General features: G+C 43.1%; 1 protein-coding gene and 1 long non-coding RNA gene across 6 annotated transcripts in view; one reads left to right on the top strand and one right to left on the bottom strand.

The window, feature by feature from the left end:
* LOC136713390 (uncharacterized) overlaps positions 1-9,782 on the top strand; it is a 173,360-nt gene extending 163,578 nt beyond the window's left edge. The window contains exons 3-7 of one of the 3 annotated variants that reach the window (XR_010804944.1): positions 3,303-3,494; positions 5,443-5,537; positions 8,929-8,999; positions 9,146-9,191; positions 9,383-9,782. This is a non-coding gene — a long non-coding RNA (uncharacterized LOC136713390). Of the gene's footprint in view, positions 1-3,293; positions 3,495-5,442; positions 5,538-8,928; positions 9,000-9,145 lie in introns of all 3 variants that reach the window. The other 2 variants (XR_010804942.1, XR_010804943.1) reach the window with 2 other exon arrangements.
* The window catches only part of LOC136713388 (rho guanine nucleotide exchange factor 10-like protein), a 97,249-nt gene that overhangs the window by 9,805 nt on the left and 67,835 nt on the right, over positions 1-19,609 (bottom strand). For all 3 annotated transcript variants that reach the window (XM_066690434.1, XM_066690435.1, XM_066690436.1), the window contains 5 exons: positions 13,662-13,748; positions 10,490-10,704; positions 9,914-10,071; positions 7,756-7,898; positions 1,509-1,680 (listed from right to left, as the gene is read on the bottom strand). In XM_066690434.1, coding sequence (XP_066546531.1) covers positions 1,509-1,680; positions 7,756-7,898; positions 9,914-10,071; positions 10,490-10,704; positions 13,662-13,748 — 775 coding nt within the window. The remainder of the gene's footprint in view (positions 1-1,508; positions 1,681-7,755; positions 7,899-9,913; positions 10,072-10,489; positions 10,705-13,661; positions 13,749-19,609) is intronic.

The following is a 19,609-nucleotide window of genomic DNA, read 5'->3' as shown; positions in this document are numbered from 1 at the left end:
TATGCGGCTACAAAGGGTTAAATAACCCAGAAAATAGAAATTAAGCTTCAAAATGGAGAAAACATTTTGCTTTCACGTTCTACCCCACAGATATTGGTTTAAAGCACCACATCTTTCTATTTATGGTTGGTGGCAAAGCAGAGGGGCTGTTTAGAAGACTATCTAGAGCTGTCACAATGACAACGATGCACAGAGAGGAGGAGAAGGAGAAGAAGGAGCAAAAGGGGCCAGAGTGGCACCAGGAATCGCGACTGGTTTCGCAGGGAAGAGTAACATGTTTCCATAGCAACCCTTTCCTCTAACCCCTCAGCCGATATAAGTTGTCAACTCCTTCAAGCGCCCTTATTCACTCCTCTTCCTATTCTCGTATCTTCATTAGTGTTTTGTCTTTTTATATATTATCATCTTATATTCATACTCATGCAGGCCGATCCCTGGGTGCTGACCACCGGGACAGGCTGGGCACGAGAGCTGCAGGGTGGTCCTGCAAAGGGAGATATTGCTCGTAATTGGTGGTCTGGTGTGGCTCTCATTAAAAAGGATTTTTGCCCAGCCAGTGTTATACCTTCTGCCCGTTCCCTCATTATCGTCCCAGGGTCACTGGTACACACTTCCACACGCTCCGAGACAAATGGGACTCCATTGTTATTTAAATCTGTAAGATCGTTGAATACCAAGAGGCCGGGAGTCTTGCTGACATTTCTAGAAATGATTCGGCATCCGTATAAATAAGAGCTTGCAGACTCCCTTTCTAGGTGTGAGCGGAGCTGGGGTGAACAAATGATGCCCTGCTTGTGCTCTGATGGCCCGGTTCTTTGCGGGAACTCGGATGCTACAGTAATATGATTTTTCGAGGATTCAAGTTGTTGTGAAATCAATCACTCGTCCGTCTTCCTGCTACTTTACTCTGTAGGTAGGATGTACAAAAACACTTCTTTTGCTGAGGAAATATGAGAAAAGGAGTATGTCGGTCTTTAGAGAGAGAGAGAGGGAATAATTTGGGTGCTGTCCCCTCCACACAAAAAAACATAAATAAATCAATTATATATCAGCGTATAAAATCAAAAAAGAAAGCAGGGACACCCTCCTGCCAGTGCAGATGTGTGTATGTTGTTTTGTACAGTAAGGTGCTCTATTTTCAAACCCAGTGAGCTGTTAAAGAGTTCATCTAGCTCGTGTTTACTGTCTCTCGGAGACTCTTAAATGTAATACAGCGCAGGGCTAACAGGATTACAGCCGACAGTTTTTTCATTCCCTTATTACCGAAATGTAATTTTAAACAGAAAGAATCACTTCTGTGGGTTACCGTAGCGGCTCCAGGTTATTTTTTAAAAGGATGTGGGATGTAAGTTAAGAGTCTCCAAGCCATGCCGTGGATTTCTGGTGCCGCATAACAAAAATGCTGGATGGTGCTCGACTGTGACAGAGAGGATGCTAGGATACTCTGAAGAGGTATCTGATACATAATGTAGCAGCGCCGGTCTGTTCACCGTTTAACCACGACTTGCCTGGTCCGTGGAAGGCCGACCGCGTGGAGATATTGATCTCCTGCAGGTGCTCCAGGGTCTCCGTGTGGAACAGGCGGATGGACGAGCCCTCAGAGAACGCCATCCACACGCCGCCGCCCGCCCGGGCCATGTGTGCCACGCTCACCGTGCTGTCCTGATGCGCCTCGAACCTCTGCACGAGAGAGAGACTCGTTAGGGAAGAAAAAGGAGTCAACAAGCACCGGAAGAGACAGAGAGAGAAATTATGTTCAGGGTGGCGTAGGAAAGAATGAAACACAGTTGTTGTCAAAACAATCACATAGTTCTGCTCAGGGTTTTATTGTTAACACTACATTTGAAAAGCCTGGAGCTTTGTTTTTACTGTACTGCTACATTCCTGATGAATAGGCTGCTTTGCGTTTCTTTTGTGGTTCGTCAGTCGGCTGTACACTGTATGCTGAGCTACATCCCACGAGCGCCGATTATTTCCTTTGTGATAATGCAGGAATGAGCAACCAAAACCATCAAAAAGTCATCAGATCAGCGGAGAATTCCTCCTCACCTCCCACATGAGAAACGGTTGTGTTTCAGGACTGTACCCGGCAATTAGTAATGGAGCGTTAAAACCACAGTGTCCAAACCATGGCATAATAGGATCTCTCGGATTTGATTAGTTCATTATAATAATAATTATTATTATTATAATTATTATTATTATTGAGACAGAAGAGTCCTGTGTGCAAATGAGTTTTAAGCTCTGTGTTAATATTTTTTACAGTTAAGTGGTCTTGTTCATTTCCAACCTTTCAGCAACCAGTGAGTAATGTGGTAATTGCTTATGGGTACCAACGCATTTGATGGAAAAACATTCATCAGACGCTGGTCTTAGAATCACTTCTATCTAGGGCCAGTTGTGTTGATTTGCCACCGAACACCATCAATGGTTCACCAGCTCAGGCAGTTAAATGAGTTCAAGACCAACAGCGGAGCAATGGCCACAGTCAAATTTAAACCTGTGAATAATTAGAGGCTGGATTGTAAAACCACATTAGACTGCGGAGGATGGGGGTGGGGGGCGGGGTGCTCTTTGTGATTTCAGGTCCTAATGGGATCTCTTAATGTAGACTCATGCATATACAGGGCCTCCCGTGGCCTTTAGACAGAGAGAAACCATTGTGACAAAATGCCAAGTACAAAAATTGAGCTGCCAACGATGCATTAGTTTGTGGTCGCTTGGCCTTGTGCTCGTCTGGATGCGACAATGGTTGAGTGTGTGTGTGTGTGTGTGTGTGGACTAAGTGATGCACAACAACAGATTTTAATATGGTGCATTATGGGTTCTCAAAAGTTTTTTACTGCCAGATTGCATGCAGATCTGTAAGACTTGCACCCTGTTCTGTTTGCCAGTGTGGTTTCTCCATCCAGTTATTAAATCCTATCTGATGATCACAAACGCAACGTTAAATATTAAACAAAATTACAATAAATCACGATTTCTCTCACAGAATAACAATCCTGCATTGAGGTACGGGAAGAAACACACGAGAGACATTTGATAATGCCAGTGCAGGCTTTACAGTGAACTCATTTAAACATGTCCGCCTACCGTTTGTTGAGTTTAGATCAGCGCACTCCCTGTGATGACTTTAGAGAAAAGGCCACACAATTAAATGTACCAGCAAGATGTCACAATAGCTCACCTATAATAGTCTTTATTACCCCAAGTACAGTAACTCTCTAATGCATGTATATTCATTTTGTGCAAAGGTTTTTATTTGATTTTCCCACTGACAAAACAACCCTGAGCCTTTTCAGACTGGAAACTGTGGAGGCGGTTTAAAGGACTCTGGCTGAGGACCTCCGTGGATTTATCTGCAGAGCGAATGAGCAACAGCAACCCCCCCACCCGCCGAGGTCAACGCAGAGTCAGTCACACAGAGACGAGAGACAAGCTTGTGTCATTCAGCGTGGCGAGTCTTGGGAAAGATTAACCAAAACAGATGAGAGGTAACTTCGGCTTGTACAAATAACAGCTGTTCTCAATCTCGAACTGGCACAGAGCAACTGGCACCTGTTCCTGCGCTTTTTGCGGTGGGATTTATTTATTTGTTGAAGCACGAGGGGGGGGGGGGGGAAAGCACTTGGATTGTGTTTTCTACACAAAACGTTTTGATTAAATTGAGGAGATGCTTAATTGAGATTAGGGGGAAACTTCTGGAAGCTGCTTTTCCATCTGGGGATATGGTTTAGTTTACGGTACCCAATAATTTCCTTTTATGGGTTACGGAGCGCGACAAAATGTCCCTTCATAGGTATAAACATCTCAAACATTGTGAAGAGAGCTGCGATGGAGTGCACTTTGAATAAATCCCCCAAATTGAAATTGAACTATTGTTTTCATTGACGTACACTGGGCTTTTCCTATACAAGAGCCCTTACAAGATGTTGCAAATTGTGTCACATTTTAACGGACAGATCTATTCGGCTGTGGTAATAATTTCCACTTCCTAGGAGTCCCATCTACCTGCAATTCTGCGTCCAATTTTCATGCTACTCAAGTCTTTGAAAATGTTCTCTTTTTTTTGGTAATCATCCGAGTGCTCTGGCCTTTACGCACCGTGATGCGGGCATCCCAGCAGACTACACAATTTACTCACCTCTCCCCCTATTTCCCGTTGTGCTTGACTGTTTCTGTCTAAACAGTAAGGGTAGGAAGGTGTTTTTCACCAGACAAAAAGGAGAGGTAGGCCAACTGTCAATATTGATCACAGGGTGCTATCTGGAGCCGTCGTGACTTATTAAGCCTCTGAAAGAAGATTAAACGCCTTTTGTCTGCAGATCTCTCTTTGAAAGTGTTTGTCATAAAGCAGCGGCAGGGTGCTGGTGTCATTTTTCCTCTCAGATCGCTTACATAAACACTTAACAAAGATATCAAAAGCAGTCGCCTATATGAAGTATTTACTCCACATACTGAACTGTCACTCTGCGCGCTGCCAAAACGGCTACAGCACCGGCTCTGTATTTACATTCCCGTACTGTGGGAGATTGAGTTAGCAGAGTCAATAGCAGCCTGTTGTTTTAAATGATGTTTATTGATTGGGGTTTTAACTAAGCACACAGCAGCGCTACCTGGGAATCCGAGGTAATCGTGGGAAGAATGATGGAGCCACAGTAGCGATTCGCTTCCGAAATTCGAACCCACTCGGATCTCCGCACGCAGCCACAGACTGGAACCACTTCCCCACAATGCATAGCAATTAAAGCAATATGGATGCTCGGTATTCAAACACTGCTGGGATAGATGCACTGATTCCTATCGATCTTAATGCTGGTTCGATGCACTTCCCTGAAGTCAGGCAAGCCACAGATTGTTCCTGGTATTTGCACTGAAGGGAAATTTCACGAGATCGCATAGAAGTCATATTCCTGATAGCTGCAATCTTCCTCATTTTGCTTTAACGATTGTGTTTGTGGTTTTAAATGGGACTATTTACAATTAATGTACGATGATTCAAGCACAGTTGCTTATCGACAGCGTTTTTCTGTTCTTTCATTACCTATATTATTGAGTGTTTCTCCAGAGAGGACTGTGAGTCATGCGAACACACCGAACTGCTAGTACACTTCAGAAAAGATGCATTGTTGATTAATCGCATATGTGCATGGGAAACTAAACAGTGTTCCAGTATGTCAAGGAAAAGAAATGTATTTGTTAAGTTAGTGTTGCCAGTGGATTTATTCTGTTTTATCAAAGAGAACCTATTTGGTAGAGTTTAATAGCAATTACTGACATTGAATTTATGGCTTTAAAAGATGCTACGGAAAGACGATAGTATATCTAGAGGTCAGTGTTGTGGAGTGCATTGAAGACGACCAGGAAGTTACTGTTCACATTCCCTGTCCATTTCTGTTACCCTTTCTAACTGATTTACTTTCAATTCTATTCATTTGGCAGCACGATGTGATTCTCCCACCAAAAAAAAAACGTGATTGGACAATACAAACCTCACAGATCCTGACTGAGTGGAAGCAATGGGTTGATCCCTTGAGGTATGTGCATATTCTTTCCCATTGTGTGTGTGTGTGTGTGTGTGGGGGGGGGGGGGGGGCTGGCGTTTGTGTGCATTCATTGACTCAATGACTTCAGTGCTGCTTCTTACTGCTGGGGGTGACGACTTACTCCACAATATTCCTCCACAAATCCCACAGCATGGCAACTGAAATTGAGTCAGATGTGTACACTGCGATTCTTCTAAATATCTTTCACTTTAGCCTGTTAACTTCCCGATTCACAAATCATGCATTATTCAGGCGTGCAGACACAGGTAGCTTTTTCCTCTCACCAGGAGAAGCGTTTCTGCCGCGGCTCCACTTCCCCTGAGCAGTGCAGCACACTCACAGGCGAGCCATTCATTTAATTCTGGTAGCTCTGTGTCTTACAGTTACTCTGTCATCCTTGGGCCCAGGCGAGGGACTGCAGATGCCCTCTTTGCAAAACACACAGCATGTTTAGGCCGAACCAGTAGTTGTTGAGCTAACATCACACAATCATGTGGCAAGGCTCCTAAAAACAGATGTGGGAGTATGGAAAATAGTGAAAACTGAGGAAATCGGATGCAATTATGAAAACACAAATGCACGGTTTTGAGCCCCTTCACAGCACAACCATAGAATAAGGTGAAACCGATCTTGTTTAAATCTGTAGTAATATAGTGCCAACCCTTGAGGAAGTTTACAATTCTGCATGGTAATTCATTTTGCACTTCCTACAATGGTTTAACTCTGTGGCGTACACTAATTTATTACTCTTGCTGTGAATCCATAGTTCTGCTCTTCTTTCTTATTACAGAATATGAAAAGACTTTGATTTAAAGAGTACTGATGTAAAGAGTGTTATACATTCCTTCACTCTATGATTCTTGAAGAATCATACCCTTGTAGTAGCAGAGCATGAAGTAAGCATGTTAAAACCATGGGAAAGTGCAGTGCAACCATGGTAAACCTGCACAAATAGTGATACGACTTTCACAACAGCTGGGGGGCATTTGGTATGTAGTTGTGGATGTTCACTCGGGAAAAGCATGTTGATCGGCCTAGCTGTGTAATTCATCCCCACCATTACCTGTATTGTAATTGGCCGGTTAGGCTCACTGTATCTAAAACGTAGTCGCATAACGATTTTTAAAAAACCTAAAAAAAAAAAAAAAAAAAAAAGTATGTCTGCAGGCGTCAGTTGGGGGCTCGGGTTTGAAGATAAGCAGGAAGAGCATTTCACAGGGCTTGTAAGGCAGGGGGGCGGGGGGGGGGGATTAGTGCAGGGTCGCAGAAGGCCGTGTAAAGCGTGTCGGAGTAATAGAATCCCATTTCCTCATTTCCTCCGTGTCATTTAACAGAACACGCAGCATCTGTCACTCTCTCCCTCCTCTCCTGGGAGCAGGAGCCAGCCGCGAAGAAAGAAACCGAAAGAGAGACTATATTCCACCTCAGGAAGCCATCAGAGGGAGAACGGTTTAAAAGTCACATGCTTTACATACCATCCCTACCCCTAAAGAGCCACCTCTCACCGCCCCACAGCTGACATCGCGCGGCTCGATCTGATGAGGTCACGTGAGCTGGAGATAAGACCCGAAATAGGAGGAACTTTAATTACAGAGACAGCTGCAGGCGTATTGAACCAGGTACCCGATAATCTGCTGGCTGCCGATTCCTTATGAGCGTTCGAGATCTGGCTTAATGTTCCCAGATTAATTAGTAATTTAGACTTGGTGGAGCGTGGATGAGCATGGTGACCGCCCCTGCTTTCGAGCACTTGTTCTCCACGTTTTGAATTTCTAAGAAATTCTGAGCAATCTAAGAAGATACCTGCAGTGGTGGTAGTTACTGGGGCTTAAGGGTCAGTGCTGAAGGGCAGGCTTCAACTGAGGGGGAGAGAGGTCACACACTACAAGTTTACGGTACATAACTAGGTCAAGCAAAATAATAAGTCAGTCCATAACCTGAAGGAAAATTCTGGGGGAAATGTGTGCCTTAGTAAAAACCCAGGACTGTAATGAGAAGAGTCAGCAACAAAACCGAAGTATATTCAGCACCAATGCAAGGAAACATTATATGCCACAGGTTGTGTGCGAGACAAATTCTCACAGTCCTCCAATACCCCATCTGAACAATTACTCCCCGCTCAACCCCCTGCCCCTCATTTCCAGGGACGGAGCGAGCGGCAGGAGATGCAGACCTATCTTTAGCTGGTGATGCAGAGCGTAGCGCCTACCTGCGTTCCCAAACTGCTGCCCTCGATGACTGTGACTTTGTTGCCACAGCTGGCCCACACTGAGTCCTCCAGCGCCAGCAGGGTGCGGATGGGCTCCTGGCCAAGGCTCACACGCCGACACGAGCTGGGGTCCCACAATTCCTCTGCAAACAAACCATTAGGGAGGCTGTTAGAACAGAATGGAGGCTTTTGGAAGACTTTGTTTTATTGTGTTTTTGTAGACACATATTTTACATGTTTGGACAGCATTGTGTTTGTTTTTCAGGCTAATTCCCATGATTGTAGCCATACCTTGAGCTTCAGATCCAACAAAATGAAATCGTGCTGAATTCTGAAAAACCATCCTCAGTGTCTGTCAATTACCAGACATGTAAATGAATGTTAAAAATGGCACGTTGTGTACAATATCTAATTTGGAGTCATGACCGTCACACAACATTTTTGGCTTATGAAGCCTCTATTAGCTTTCAGACTCATTTTTGTCATCCTTTCTTTCTTTGACGATGCTGGTTCAAACACCACTGTGCTAAGAAATACATTTACCTTTCTGTGGTTATTCAGCTTGTTTTTTTGTCATTTTCATATTTTCCCTCTTGGAAAATGAAGCTGACCTTTTTCCTTTCGTTTTAATTATAGGGCTCTTATTATTGTAGCCATTGTGGAAAAAACGGCTTTACATAAGCTTTTGCTTCGCAGCGTGTTAATGTAACAGAATTAGAACGGGAGTGCAGTGAGCCTTTTAATTAACATTTTTGAGTTGTTTACTTCTGCTTTTGAAACATTAATAGCTTCATACTGCCTTGTGATTTCCGCCATGTTAATTGCCCAGTGTAATTTAAATGTCACTCTTCTTTCCTTTAAAATTGCAAGTTACACAAACTAGCCGGTTCCATTCATGCTTCGAAAACTTCTTTCAATCACGAACGCAACAGGGATAGTGTCTTACAGCCGTGCGGGTTTAGCCATGCATGTCATGCTATCAGTGTTAAGATAAGGCAGACTAACGATTCTACTTCACCCTTTTCATTTACTCTTTTTTTATGTCATCAAAGATAAAATACCAGATTTTAAGAGCATTGAAATGAAATACAGCTTTTAAAGAACATTAAACTGAATACAAGTCCGGCATTCAAATATGTAGAATATTTTTGTTTTGTCTGTTTATTTTTACAGCCTATAAAAGATACACCGGAAGAGCCGATACAGAACTGCTTTGGCTGAATCACAAACCGGACCCAGACGAGGTACGTTGTTGAAATAAACTCTCCTCATGAGTGTGCTTGGGTATGTATCCCTTGAAAAGGAATAATTTGCATATATAGAACACACACGCCTCTCCAGCCATTCGTCCGCAACTTTCTTTTTCTTTCCTTTTGTTGTTTTCAAACAGGAGGACTGTCGTGATCGCAAAGTCTTGCTGTCTGGAGCTGCAAAGGGTGATTTATGGTTTTCTGAACTGGTTAGCGGTTCTCGCTTTCTCTCTACATCAAGATCCGTGTTGTACAGCTTAAGAGCACACCAGAACAAAGAAAACAACTGTTTGAGCAGATTGTTTGCACCTCGTACTCGATGCCAAGATTGCATCTTCTCAGTCCTCACAGATGTGGGCTTCTGTGTGTTTTTCTAGATGACCATTAAAAAGCAGACCAACATGGAACTGCTACAGAAGAGCAGGGGAAGCAGGTCAAGTAAAAATGGCTTCTGTGCACACCAGAGCAACATCTACAGACTCGGGTTAATCCCCTCAAGCCAGCGAGCATCTGTGAATGAACGTGTGGCATAAACGAGAAGTGGCACCTAATTCCATCTATCATGTATGAGGATCTTCTGTTTACCACCATCTCATGCCTAGGGACACTGCCAACCAAGATCAAAAACATCTGGATGTTTAAAAAGTAATTTAAGGAGAGATTTGCATGTTTATTTTCTCAAATCAATTCCTCCAAGACTCCTTCATCTTCGTCTCGTCACCGTGATTAAATGTGTTGCCAGACAGAATGCGGGGCACATGAAAAATAAAAGTATCACTCCTGTAAATAAAAAAATTATGAATTTCCCGAAATTGCATGTTATTTGCCTCGAGTCTCTGTCTTTGTTTTGAAAGTGTCAGTTTGTTTTCCTAATGTGTGAACACCTGCACGAAACCTCACACACTCACCGCCATTCTTACGGCTGTAAACAACGACGGTCCCGTCCCTCATCCCGGCGAACAGGAAGTTGGCAGAATGTTTCAGGCACAGCACCGGACACCCCCCAGGGTCCTGGAAGGTCAACAGGCACTGGGCGGCCGTGTCCACACTGCCATAGATGAGGATGCTGTAATAGGGAATTGGAAAGAAAGACTGAGGAGACTTTCAATGGACGCATGCTCCTGCAGATGAGTTAGAGTTGCAAGACACACAGAAACTCTCTAATAATTCAGTCTTGGTCTTCGTTCCTCTAACTGCATCACAGTATATTTTGGCAAGATAATATCTTAGAAATCCTCAAGTTTGTATGGATAAAATGGCCATGTAGAGTTTGTTCATTCAACTCTGCAAAGCAACCTCGCCTGCCTTTGTCACTTTGATGAACTCAAAAACCTGAAACAACTCAACACCAAAGACAACCACAGAACCCACTTCACTAGACAACAAGACACTTCCCTCCTTCATCTATTATAAACATTTTCCAGCATGAGAGCGTGAAACACAAAGCACAGTGTCACCGAGCACCTCGCCGCGTGAATCCCCACCTGCCATCCTGCAGCCCCACGCAGATGGTGTTTCCCACTGCACTCATCTTCTCACAGACCGCACTCTCTGCCTCCTCTGGTGGACTGGGGTCGGCCACATACTCCAGACACAGCACCGGTGCCCCCACTTGGAAGGACTTGACGGCGCGGGGCGTGGGTCTGTTGAGGGAGAAGATCTCCACCTGGCCTTGGCTCGACTCTCCCCCACTGGCCACCTTCAAGCACAGAGAAATTACAAGCATACTTCACTCACTGGCATTGTTCTAGAACAGCACAAATACCTTATGAACCAACAGGACAACATTACTCAAAATCTATATAAAAGATACCCTTTTAAATTCCACGAGCACGAGAGATCCTGCTGTGGCTGTAAAACATCAGCAGCAATAAGTTTAAAATGTCAGCCAAAACTTCAAACAGTTTCACACTTCTGAAATTGCCTTTAATAAAGGAGAAAATGTTTCCCCCCATCAGTTCAGAACAGGTTTGGTAATCTAGCATTTGAAGTTATGGATGAACTCAATGGAAGAGCTACGGTCGTAAGTCAACGTGCGACAGACGAGAGCGCATTGCTGTCGACGGTGTTCGATGCTGGTTCATTTCCAGTCCTTTTCCATTATCTGCAGGTAATGTACAGAAAGCAATTACATTTACATTTTTACAATTACATTTCCCTCTTTTTCATTAATGAGAAGCTGAGTACACAAGCAAGACTTGCTGGAAATGATTCATAGCAAAACCACCATGCACAGTGTGCAATAGATCAGGGGCTCCTAATATCCCGCGCTTGATGGGCTGCAAAGCGAGGCACAGCTTTGCCAAAGCAGCCCGATTCAAACTGGCATCAAGGAAAACCGATATATAATAATGCTAATAGTAGAATACAGATGTATTTTTTCACAGGACAACAGATTAGCAATAGTCAAGATGCACAAAAAGTCAACATGAGTAGAACCAAGATTGTGGACGCTCTGCTCATCTTTCCTAGCCTGACTGCATTTGCTTTTTCAGGACCCCAGTGTCACCTCGGACCCCCAGGTTGGGACCCGCTGCCACAGAAGCAATTTCCTGTATTGACACTGATGCCCGTGTCTTATTTGCGCATTTGTTTTGAGGAAGAGCGACGCCGCTGTCTGCCTGCTGCCTGCATCAGTTATGCCAGTCGTGTGCTGCGCGCGAAGCTCTGTCTAAATATAGCTAATGCCCCTTCATTTGCGCACGATCGTTTGTTTGTCTTGTAATCTATCAGTGTGCAGGATCAGGATTTAAAGAGGTCTCCGAGGCACACGCATGTTCCAGACAGGAGGCGGGAGGGCTGCTTGTATCGGCAGGAGGTGAAAAGACAGACAGCGGCAGATGGAGGGGTTTCAATGAGTTTGAATTGGGTGGCTATAATCACACACTTCCTCTCTTCCTTCTTCCTCCACTTTTCCCGTCAAATGACAAGCATATCCAGACAGGGCCGCATTACCATCACATGGGCAGCAAGTGTATATGTTGGTGCTAGAATTGTTTTAAGAATAAGATACACACCCAAAGGAGAATTTGCCAGCTGGCTTTGTTGTTTTGGTAAAGTTTATCATTCCCCTCCTTCGGTAAAACAGTTTTCAGATTATCAAGTTAGTGTTTGTATTGCTTATTTGTCAGGTTGTGTGTGTTAATCTGTGAATATAAATGATTGAACATAAAGAATAGGAAACTGAAAAAGTATACTTTAGAAAATATATGGGGGGGGGTCCAATTAACTTAGCATACAAACAATACAAATACGTCTTTTAGGGGGCAGTCTTTAAATCATTTGGTAACACTTTAGATGAAGGTGTCGTTTATAAATGCTTGATAAACACTTTATAACAGGTAGGAACCATGAATAATTTCATTTCTAAATAATCAATAAACCTATACAAGATATGATTTATAATTTATATAAAAAATGAAACTGTTTTTGGGAGTTGCCAAAACACAAATTCTGTTTCAAAGCTTTAAATGATCGAGAATATCTTATATAGGTTTATTGATAATTTATAAACTGAATTATGAATGGTTCCCAACTGTGTTATAAACTATTTAGCAAGCATGTATAAATGGCAACTTAATCTAAAGTGTTACCAATCATTTTGACAGACAACCATCAGACTCCAATAGATGTATTGGTGTTAATCTTATGTTATCAATCAATAACTATGCCCATTTGCTGTTCAGACACAGGTATTTAGAAACAAATCAACCAGCACAGCCTAGTGTAGTCATGTTGCAAAGCTTAAAATCTATTAAGGAAGATTTGCATTTGGGGTCATTTTGAGGCTTAATAAAACTACTTGATCCTTAGCTTTACGCAAATCAACCAGTAGATTGTGTGTATTGTGACATTTCCTATCCCAATTCTCTCACAAACCTGTCCTTCCAAAAAAAGTACCCCTCATAAATACAGATCTCACTCTAATCTTCCAAAAGCAGTCTGCATTATGCCTAAACAGTGGGGAGGAAAAATTACGTTTTTCCTACGCAAATTACATATTCAGGAAGTCTGTCCGTCATTTTGAAATGTCTGTGTAGTTCTTGTGATGTATAAGATTGAGATAAAAAGCAGGCAAACATTTACAATCACAGGGATTGAGAGAAGCGCATTGTCCGAATGTGTTTTACAGGCTGAGTTACTGTCAGACTCTAATCACAAGCAATGGAAATCCCACAAGCTGATCAATGTAAAGTGATTAGTGTCAGCCCAAATCTGAGTCACTTGTTGTTTAGGATCCTCCACTGGAGAGGCTGTAAATATATTAGCTGTAGGAGCTGTACTTTTTGGTTAAATCTACTACAAAGAGCTTCAATTTGTGCCAGACAATCAACATACCCAATGTTTGAACAGAGAGAAAGAAAAGGGGGTATACAACCAACAACCAACAGAGACTGTAAATCCCTTTAAAAACACAACACATCAATTTGCTTTTATACTGATTTTGCATGTAGATTATTTTATGATAATTGGACACCATACATAATTGATGTCATGAATGCATATTGACTAAACCAAACGCAAACCATTAAACCAAATCCAACATATTCTTTACTTATTATAATTTTTTTGATGGAAGCTCATACCAGACTGACAACTTGTGTGGAAGTGCAATAATGTTTGCAGTCTGTGTTACGTTAAGCACAATGTACTCACCCACAGATAACCCTGGGGCAGAGAGGTACTGGCAGCTGAGAAGCCCAGCAGAGCGCACTGGACTGGGTTGTGAAGAGCAGCTTCCAGCTAGAGAGGAAAAACAGGGGAAAGAAAGAGTATCTTGTTATAATCTGAACCCTGCTATTTTAAAATGAAGGCTCGTAGTGAATGAGCTTGTTACGGTGTTGTAATCTCTCCCTGAACTTGGTACAAACTTGGTCGCTGCTCAGATGCCATTACGAAGCCGAGCTGGGGCTCCTACAGCACACGCTACATTTGTGACCCCAAACATACTCTGCTTGATGTACAAGGCCAAGCTACAAGACACTCCTGTGTCCATTGTTTTTGATGAGTTTGGTGTCGTGTTGCCCGCCTGTCATCTCACGGTCTACGCTACTTACTTTAAATTGGCAGCTGCTTTTTTGTTTGTTTGTATATTAATACCCTGTTTATTTGTTTTCCTTTGTGGTTTGCTCACCTCTGTTGTCTTCTCTGCTTGAATGTTAACTTTTTCTCATTAACTGAAAATATTCTGTCATAAATGGGGGGGACATATATCAGTGCTGCACAGGAAGTAGCAATGGGCATTAGAGCACTGTGTTGCACAATCTGCCTGCCCACCATAATTCTGGATTTTAAAATTTTCTTTAAAGATTTTTAAAAGGCTCTGCAGTACACCGAAGACCACAAATAAAAACACAGAACTATAATCACAGCATCTTAAAAGCATTTCACTGTAGAGTCAAGGAGGAAGCATTAATGCACATTTTAATGACAGAGAATGTTATCCAAAATAGGAAGAAAACTGCCCACATCTTAATGAAAAGCTTTTTAAATGGCTTCCCCCTGCTGGTGCCCCATTGGTTTCTTAAATGCTGCTACTTTGCTTTACAATCGAAAAACCCCAGCCTGCATCAAATCCACAGTACCTGTAACCACAAAATAGAAATAGCGGAAAGGACGTCTGGGAACCTGGGGGGACTGAAGTGCATTCAGAACAAGAAACAAGGTTCAACACAACACTAAAGACAGATTTATATTGAAGTTATGTAAATGCACACCAAATGCCCTCCAGTCGCTTCTAACTGGAGTGAGGTTGTTAGTGGAGTTCCACAGGGATCAGTACTAGGGCCTTTGCTTTTTCTAATCTATATTAATGATCTGAACTCTGGGATAGTTAGCAAACTTGTCAAATTTGCAGATGATACTAAAATAGGTGGCTCAGCAGATACAATCTCGGCAGCACAGGCTATTCAGAGGGACTTAGATAATATTCCGACACCTGGCAGATGAAATTCAATGTGGACAAGTGCAAGGTATTGCCTGCAGGTAATAAAAATGTCCACTATAATTACACTATGGGAGGAACAGAATTAGATGAAGTAACGCATGAGAAAGACACTTTCTCCATCCAATCAATGTGAGGAAGCAATAAAAAAGGCAAACAGGATATTAGGGTATATTGTCAAAAGTGTAGAACTGAGAACAAGGGCAGTGATGTTCAGACTGTACAATGCACTAGTTAGAGCTCATCTGGATACTGTGTACAGTTCTGGGCTCCACACTTCAAGAAAGATATCGCTGCTCTAGAGGCAGTTCAGAGGAGAGCAACCAGACTTATTCCAGATCTGAAGGGAAAGTCCTACTGAGAGACTGAGGACCTGAACCTTTTCACCCTGGAACAGAGGAGACTACGTGGGGACTTGATTCAAGTCTTCAAAATCACGAAAGGCATCGACCACATCAAACCAGAGGAGCTTTTCCAGATCAGCAGGGACACACGCACCCGGGGACACAAATGGAAATTGGGCTTCAAGGAGGACGATAGGAGTCACATCATTCTGTTGTATTCATTATTGAATCCCCTTTGCACATAGGAGCTTTATATATAATTAATAAAAAAAGAAAAGACATACAATTAAACTGCTAACAGCAGGCTGAGTGTGGTTGGTTGGTGGCCTCTTCTCACTGTAACCTTTCCCTCTGACAAGGACACAACTCGTGAACCCCTTTGCCACCCTCCTCTCTCGCACCGGTGGTGGCACCGTGACAAGTGACGGTGTGGTGACAGCCATGTGGTTTTCATATCAGGAAGGCAGGGAGGCGAGGTGGCAGACGGTAAATTTAATTGCTCAGCGGGGGCAACCACCTAGCTCCTCTTAATGTTGCTCCCACATAAACCCGTTATAAATCAGAGGCAATTCGCCGCTGCCTCCCCCTTCTCTGCCTTCTCCGAGAGTCACATGCACAAAAAACATACACAACAAACAAACAAACACACACACATGCACACGCACACATGAATAAGACCAGCCAGATGATTGTGTCCCATCTGTCCAGTGGGTTTCACAGAACCCTCCAAAACCACCATATCACCACGCTCTCTTTTATATTTATTTCAGTCCATGGAGCAGATGCACTGGCTTTTCTGCCTCTCCGTCATTTTTATCCCCCCAACAACAACAAATTCAACTTGGTAATTAATTGCCATAAACGGACACATATGGAAGGCGCGGTGGTTTGAAAGAAAGGCTGGATCACGGATCGGTTGGATCTCGGCCGGGCTATGATGGCGAGATGACTGTTTTCCAACGCACACAAAAACGTTGGGCTGTTGGGCTTGCTCAGTGCAGTGGTTTGTAAAGTGTGTAGTAGTCATTTAATCAGCTTGGTGTTGATTGTGGAGGGAGGTTACAAAAAGGAAATGATAACTACTGAGTAATATAACCCGAGACCTATGTTACTCAGCAGTTATTTCCTTTTTGTAACCTCCCTCCATGCTTTGCAGAGATACGGTATACTATACATGTCCCTGAGATGAGTGAATTATTTCTTTTTCCAAACAGTTCCCCCCCTCCCCCACTTCCCCCCCATCTTCAGAATAGTTGTCTGGCCCCTTTATCAAGAAAATAAATTAAACCCAGATGGGATGAAGGGAAAGCCTTAGGAGGCAGTTAATTAAAGGGGAATTTTTTTTAATGCTGTCCAGTTGGACTCCGGTAGCTATAACTTTCTATGACACCTCAACCCGTGTGGCCCGACTTTCCGAGTTCCTCCGGGGGCTCCGGCCCTGATAGCAGCCGCAGGTGATGATTAATTTATCCGGGAGTGTGTTGAATGAGAGGAGACTGCAGAAATCACACGGATCCAAACTGCTCCAGGTAACACATTAGTGGCTCTTGCAAAGGAAGTCTGAATAGCAGATAGGGACGCGATTTGATTGCTAAAATTGTTTTTTTTATTTATTTTCTAATTCGGTATGTCCAGTTTCACACTTCCACCCATACTGAGACACCTTGTTTTCTAGAGATTGAATAATTAAGACCACTTCAGTTCCTGTGTATGTGAAAGTTATCCTATTATTCATAAATGCACTTCAGAAATTAAACAGTGCGATCATTGCTGCGTAACTTTCCAAACTTTCCAAAATCTATAAGCCATTATCAATAATTGTGTTTTTAGCAACTACACAATTACACAGGAAGAGTATTTATTAATTAAAATGATAGATCCTGGTTTGATTTTCACCATACTTTTACCCATACTTATTCAGGATCTGTGGCACGCCAATTAGTCACTGTTTGATTCTCAGCACTTACATTACATTTTGCAAAGCACATTAAATACATTTGGGACCAGTTAATGTGAAGGTATTCACAATGCCATTATTAAACAGGTGCCCCCGCTCTGCTGTCAGTCAGAGAACCCAGATATTAATGGAATCCTGCTTTTGAAATCCGTAATAAGAAATACAGAAAATTAAGGAACTGCAACCTACGGCTCGTCCTTGAAGCAGAAGTAGCCCAAGGCAGGAGCGTGGCGAGATTGAGTTATCCCTTCATATGCTTTCCCTCAGATTGATGATGTCACATTATTGATTAATTTGGCACCATGTCACTTAATTTAAAGAAATATAAAACAAACCCGTGTAATAATAGACAGAGACCAGGATTAAGTGCTGGGAACTGGCTGCAGAATCAATCATTTTCTGTCAGTGGAGAGCAAACTAGACTCACATCACATTCATTAACAGGCAGGAGCCAGACCTGGGCAAGCAGCAGTTTGAGAGCCTGAAACAGAGGAACCACTACTAATGTCACTGGTTACTGCTGAATTTACACTGTATAATACAGGCTGGCATGGATGACCTGCTTTTACAAACAATGTCTCTCTGTGTAAACATGCTTTAAGTGCCACACTAATAATTAAAACTGATAAGACTTACAAACTTCATAACTTGCTGGAGACATGACTAAAGACTTAATAGAGATTATAACTCTTTTGGTGTTGCGACACTGTAGGGGGTTATACTTTGTGTCCTGGTGCTGAGGCGGGATTTAGGAAACACCTAGGCAGGAATTACAGTGAATTAAGTGCTTTTATTGTTAATACGTGGTGCTCCAATCACACAGACACACAGAAACCAAAGCAAACCCCCAGCTCCACTCGAGCCTAAACTACACATTGAAACAGATCCCAAACTACACAGAGAATGCATAAAACACAAACACACTCTGGCAAGTAAACAAGTCCGTACTCTGAAATCAAATCCGCAGTCCATAAACAAAGTCTGCTACCGTGATCAATCAATCAATCATTCAATCTCTCCCAGGTTCTCATCCCTGCCTCCCCACAACAGGAAACCTTGCGCTGCCCGTTTTATCGAGTCGCGGTCATAGAGGGAACAGCGGTCAGGTGTTCCCCGGTAATTTTCTCCCCCGGGGTCCCGGGAGGTGCAGGGCAGGTCAGGGCAGTTCTTAAAGTCGCACTTCTGCCTCACAGAATGGTGGAAACATCAGCTACATATATATGAATAATTTGTATGTACTTTTTTCCCAGTAAAGCTCTCGAGCTGGGATAGGTGCTGTGACTGAAGTGGAGGAGCTGAAGGTATTGCTTAGTATTCTGCTGCACACCAGGATTAGTAGGAAGCAAAACGGAGTGGATTAGTTAATGGCAATTCAATAATGGCAGAGGAGAGACGTATGAAAACCCTGCAATGTCTGGTAGAGGACTATACTTCCACTCAAAAACACTCCCCTGGCAGAGACGCTAACTGCCTTTCTTTTTTAAAATGAATTCTGTAGAATATGAGGGCAGATATTATAGCGTACGCCTGGAGGATATGGGGCAGCCCACTTTTGTTTGTTTGTTGTACGTTCCTGTAACATCTCAGGTTAAACCCGCTCTCCCTGGAGAAAGCACACAAACGGAGCCCTTTAATCACAAATTGCAGAATTCATACCAGCAGCAAAAAGGCGACTCACCATGGGGCCATTGACATGACAGCACGCTCTGTAGTGAGCATCTCTCCCAGAATCCCCTGCCGACTGCCGTCCCCCCATACAGAATGTGAGCGAATGCAGAGGCGCAGGCAGCATCGTGACTCTGCAGGATAACAGTCGCCGCGGATGAAACTAAAAAGCGAGCGACATAAATCATGTCCCCAGTCTCTGGCGATGCTCCTCACATTCTGTCGGAGTTCATTGCTGTGATTAACCTGCCCCGGAGAGAGCAGGAAGGAGAGGAAGAGACGCTTCCCTTTTCCCTGAGCGGCGATGTCAGCCGAGTAAACCCACATCAGCTATGCTCGTTTATGCGCCTTTCATTTTTAATACTCTCGTGCATAATAAGGCAACGACGGGTCAAGAGATGAAATTACCAAGTTACCAACTAACATTTACTTTCCACAATTTGAGCTTTTCAAGTGTAAAGTATGTGTGGGATCAATTATAATCATTGCCTAGCCCAGATCAAAAAGTAAACGAGTTTAATAACTGGCCCTCAAGCCCCACTGTTCAACCAAGAATGATGCCTTTTAACACACTATCTGTGCAGATTTCAAGGGTGTCAAAGTCCTGAGTAGCAATGTCAATAAAAGGATACATTTGCTATTATTCACGTAATTAAATTGGGTTTTACTGTCAGGAGGACATCGATAGTTCACA

This window comes from Amia ocellicauda, chromosome 18 (genome assembly GCF_036373705.1).
Source record: "Amia ocellicauda isolate fAmiCal2 chromosome 18, fAmiCal2.hap1, whole genome shotgun sequence".
NCBI classification, from domain to species: domain Eukaryota; kingdom Metazoa; phylum Chordata; class Actinopteri; order Amiiformes; family Amiidae; genus Amia; species Amia ocellicauda.
Note: the sequence above shows the minus strand (reverse complement) of the source record. Positions and strands in the feature narration are given on the sequence as shown.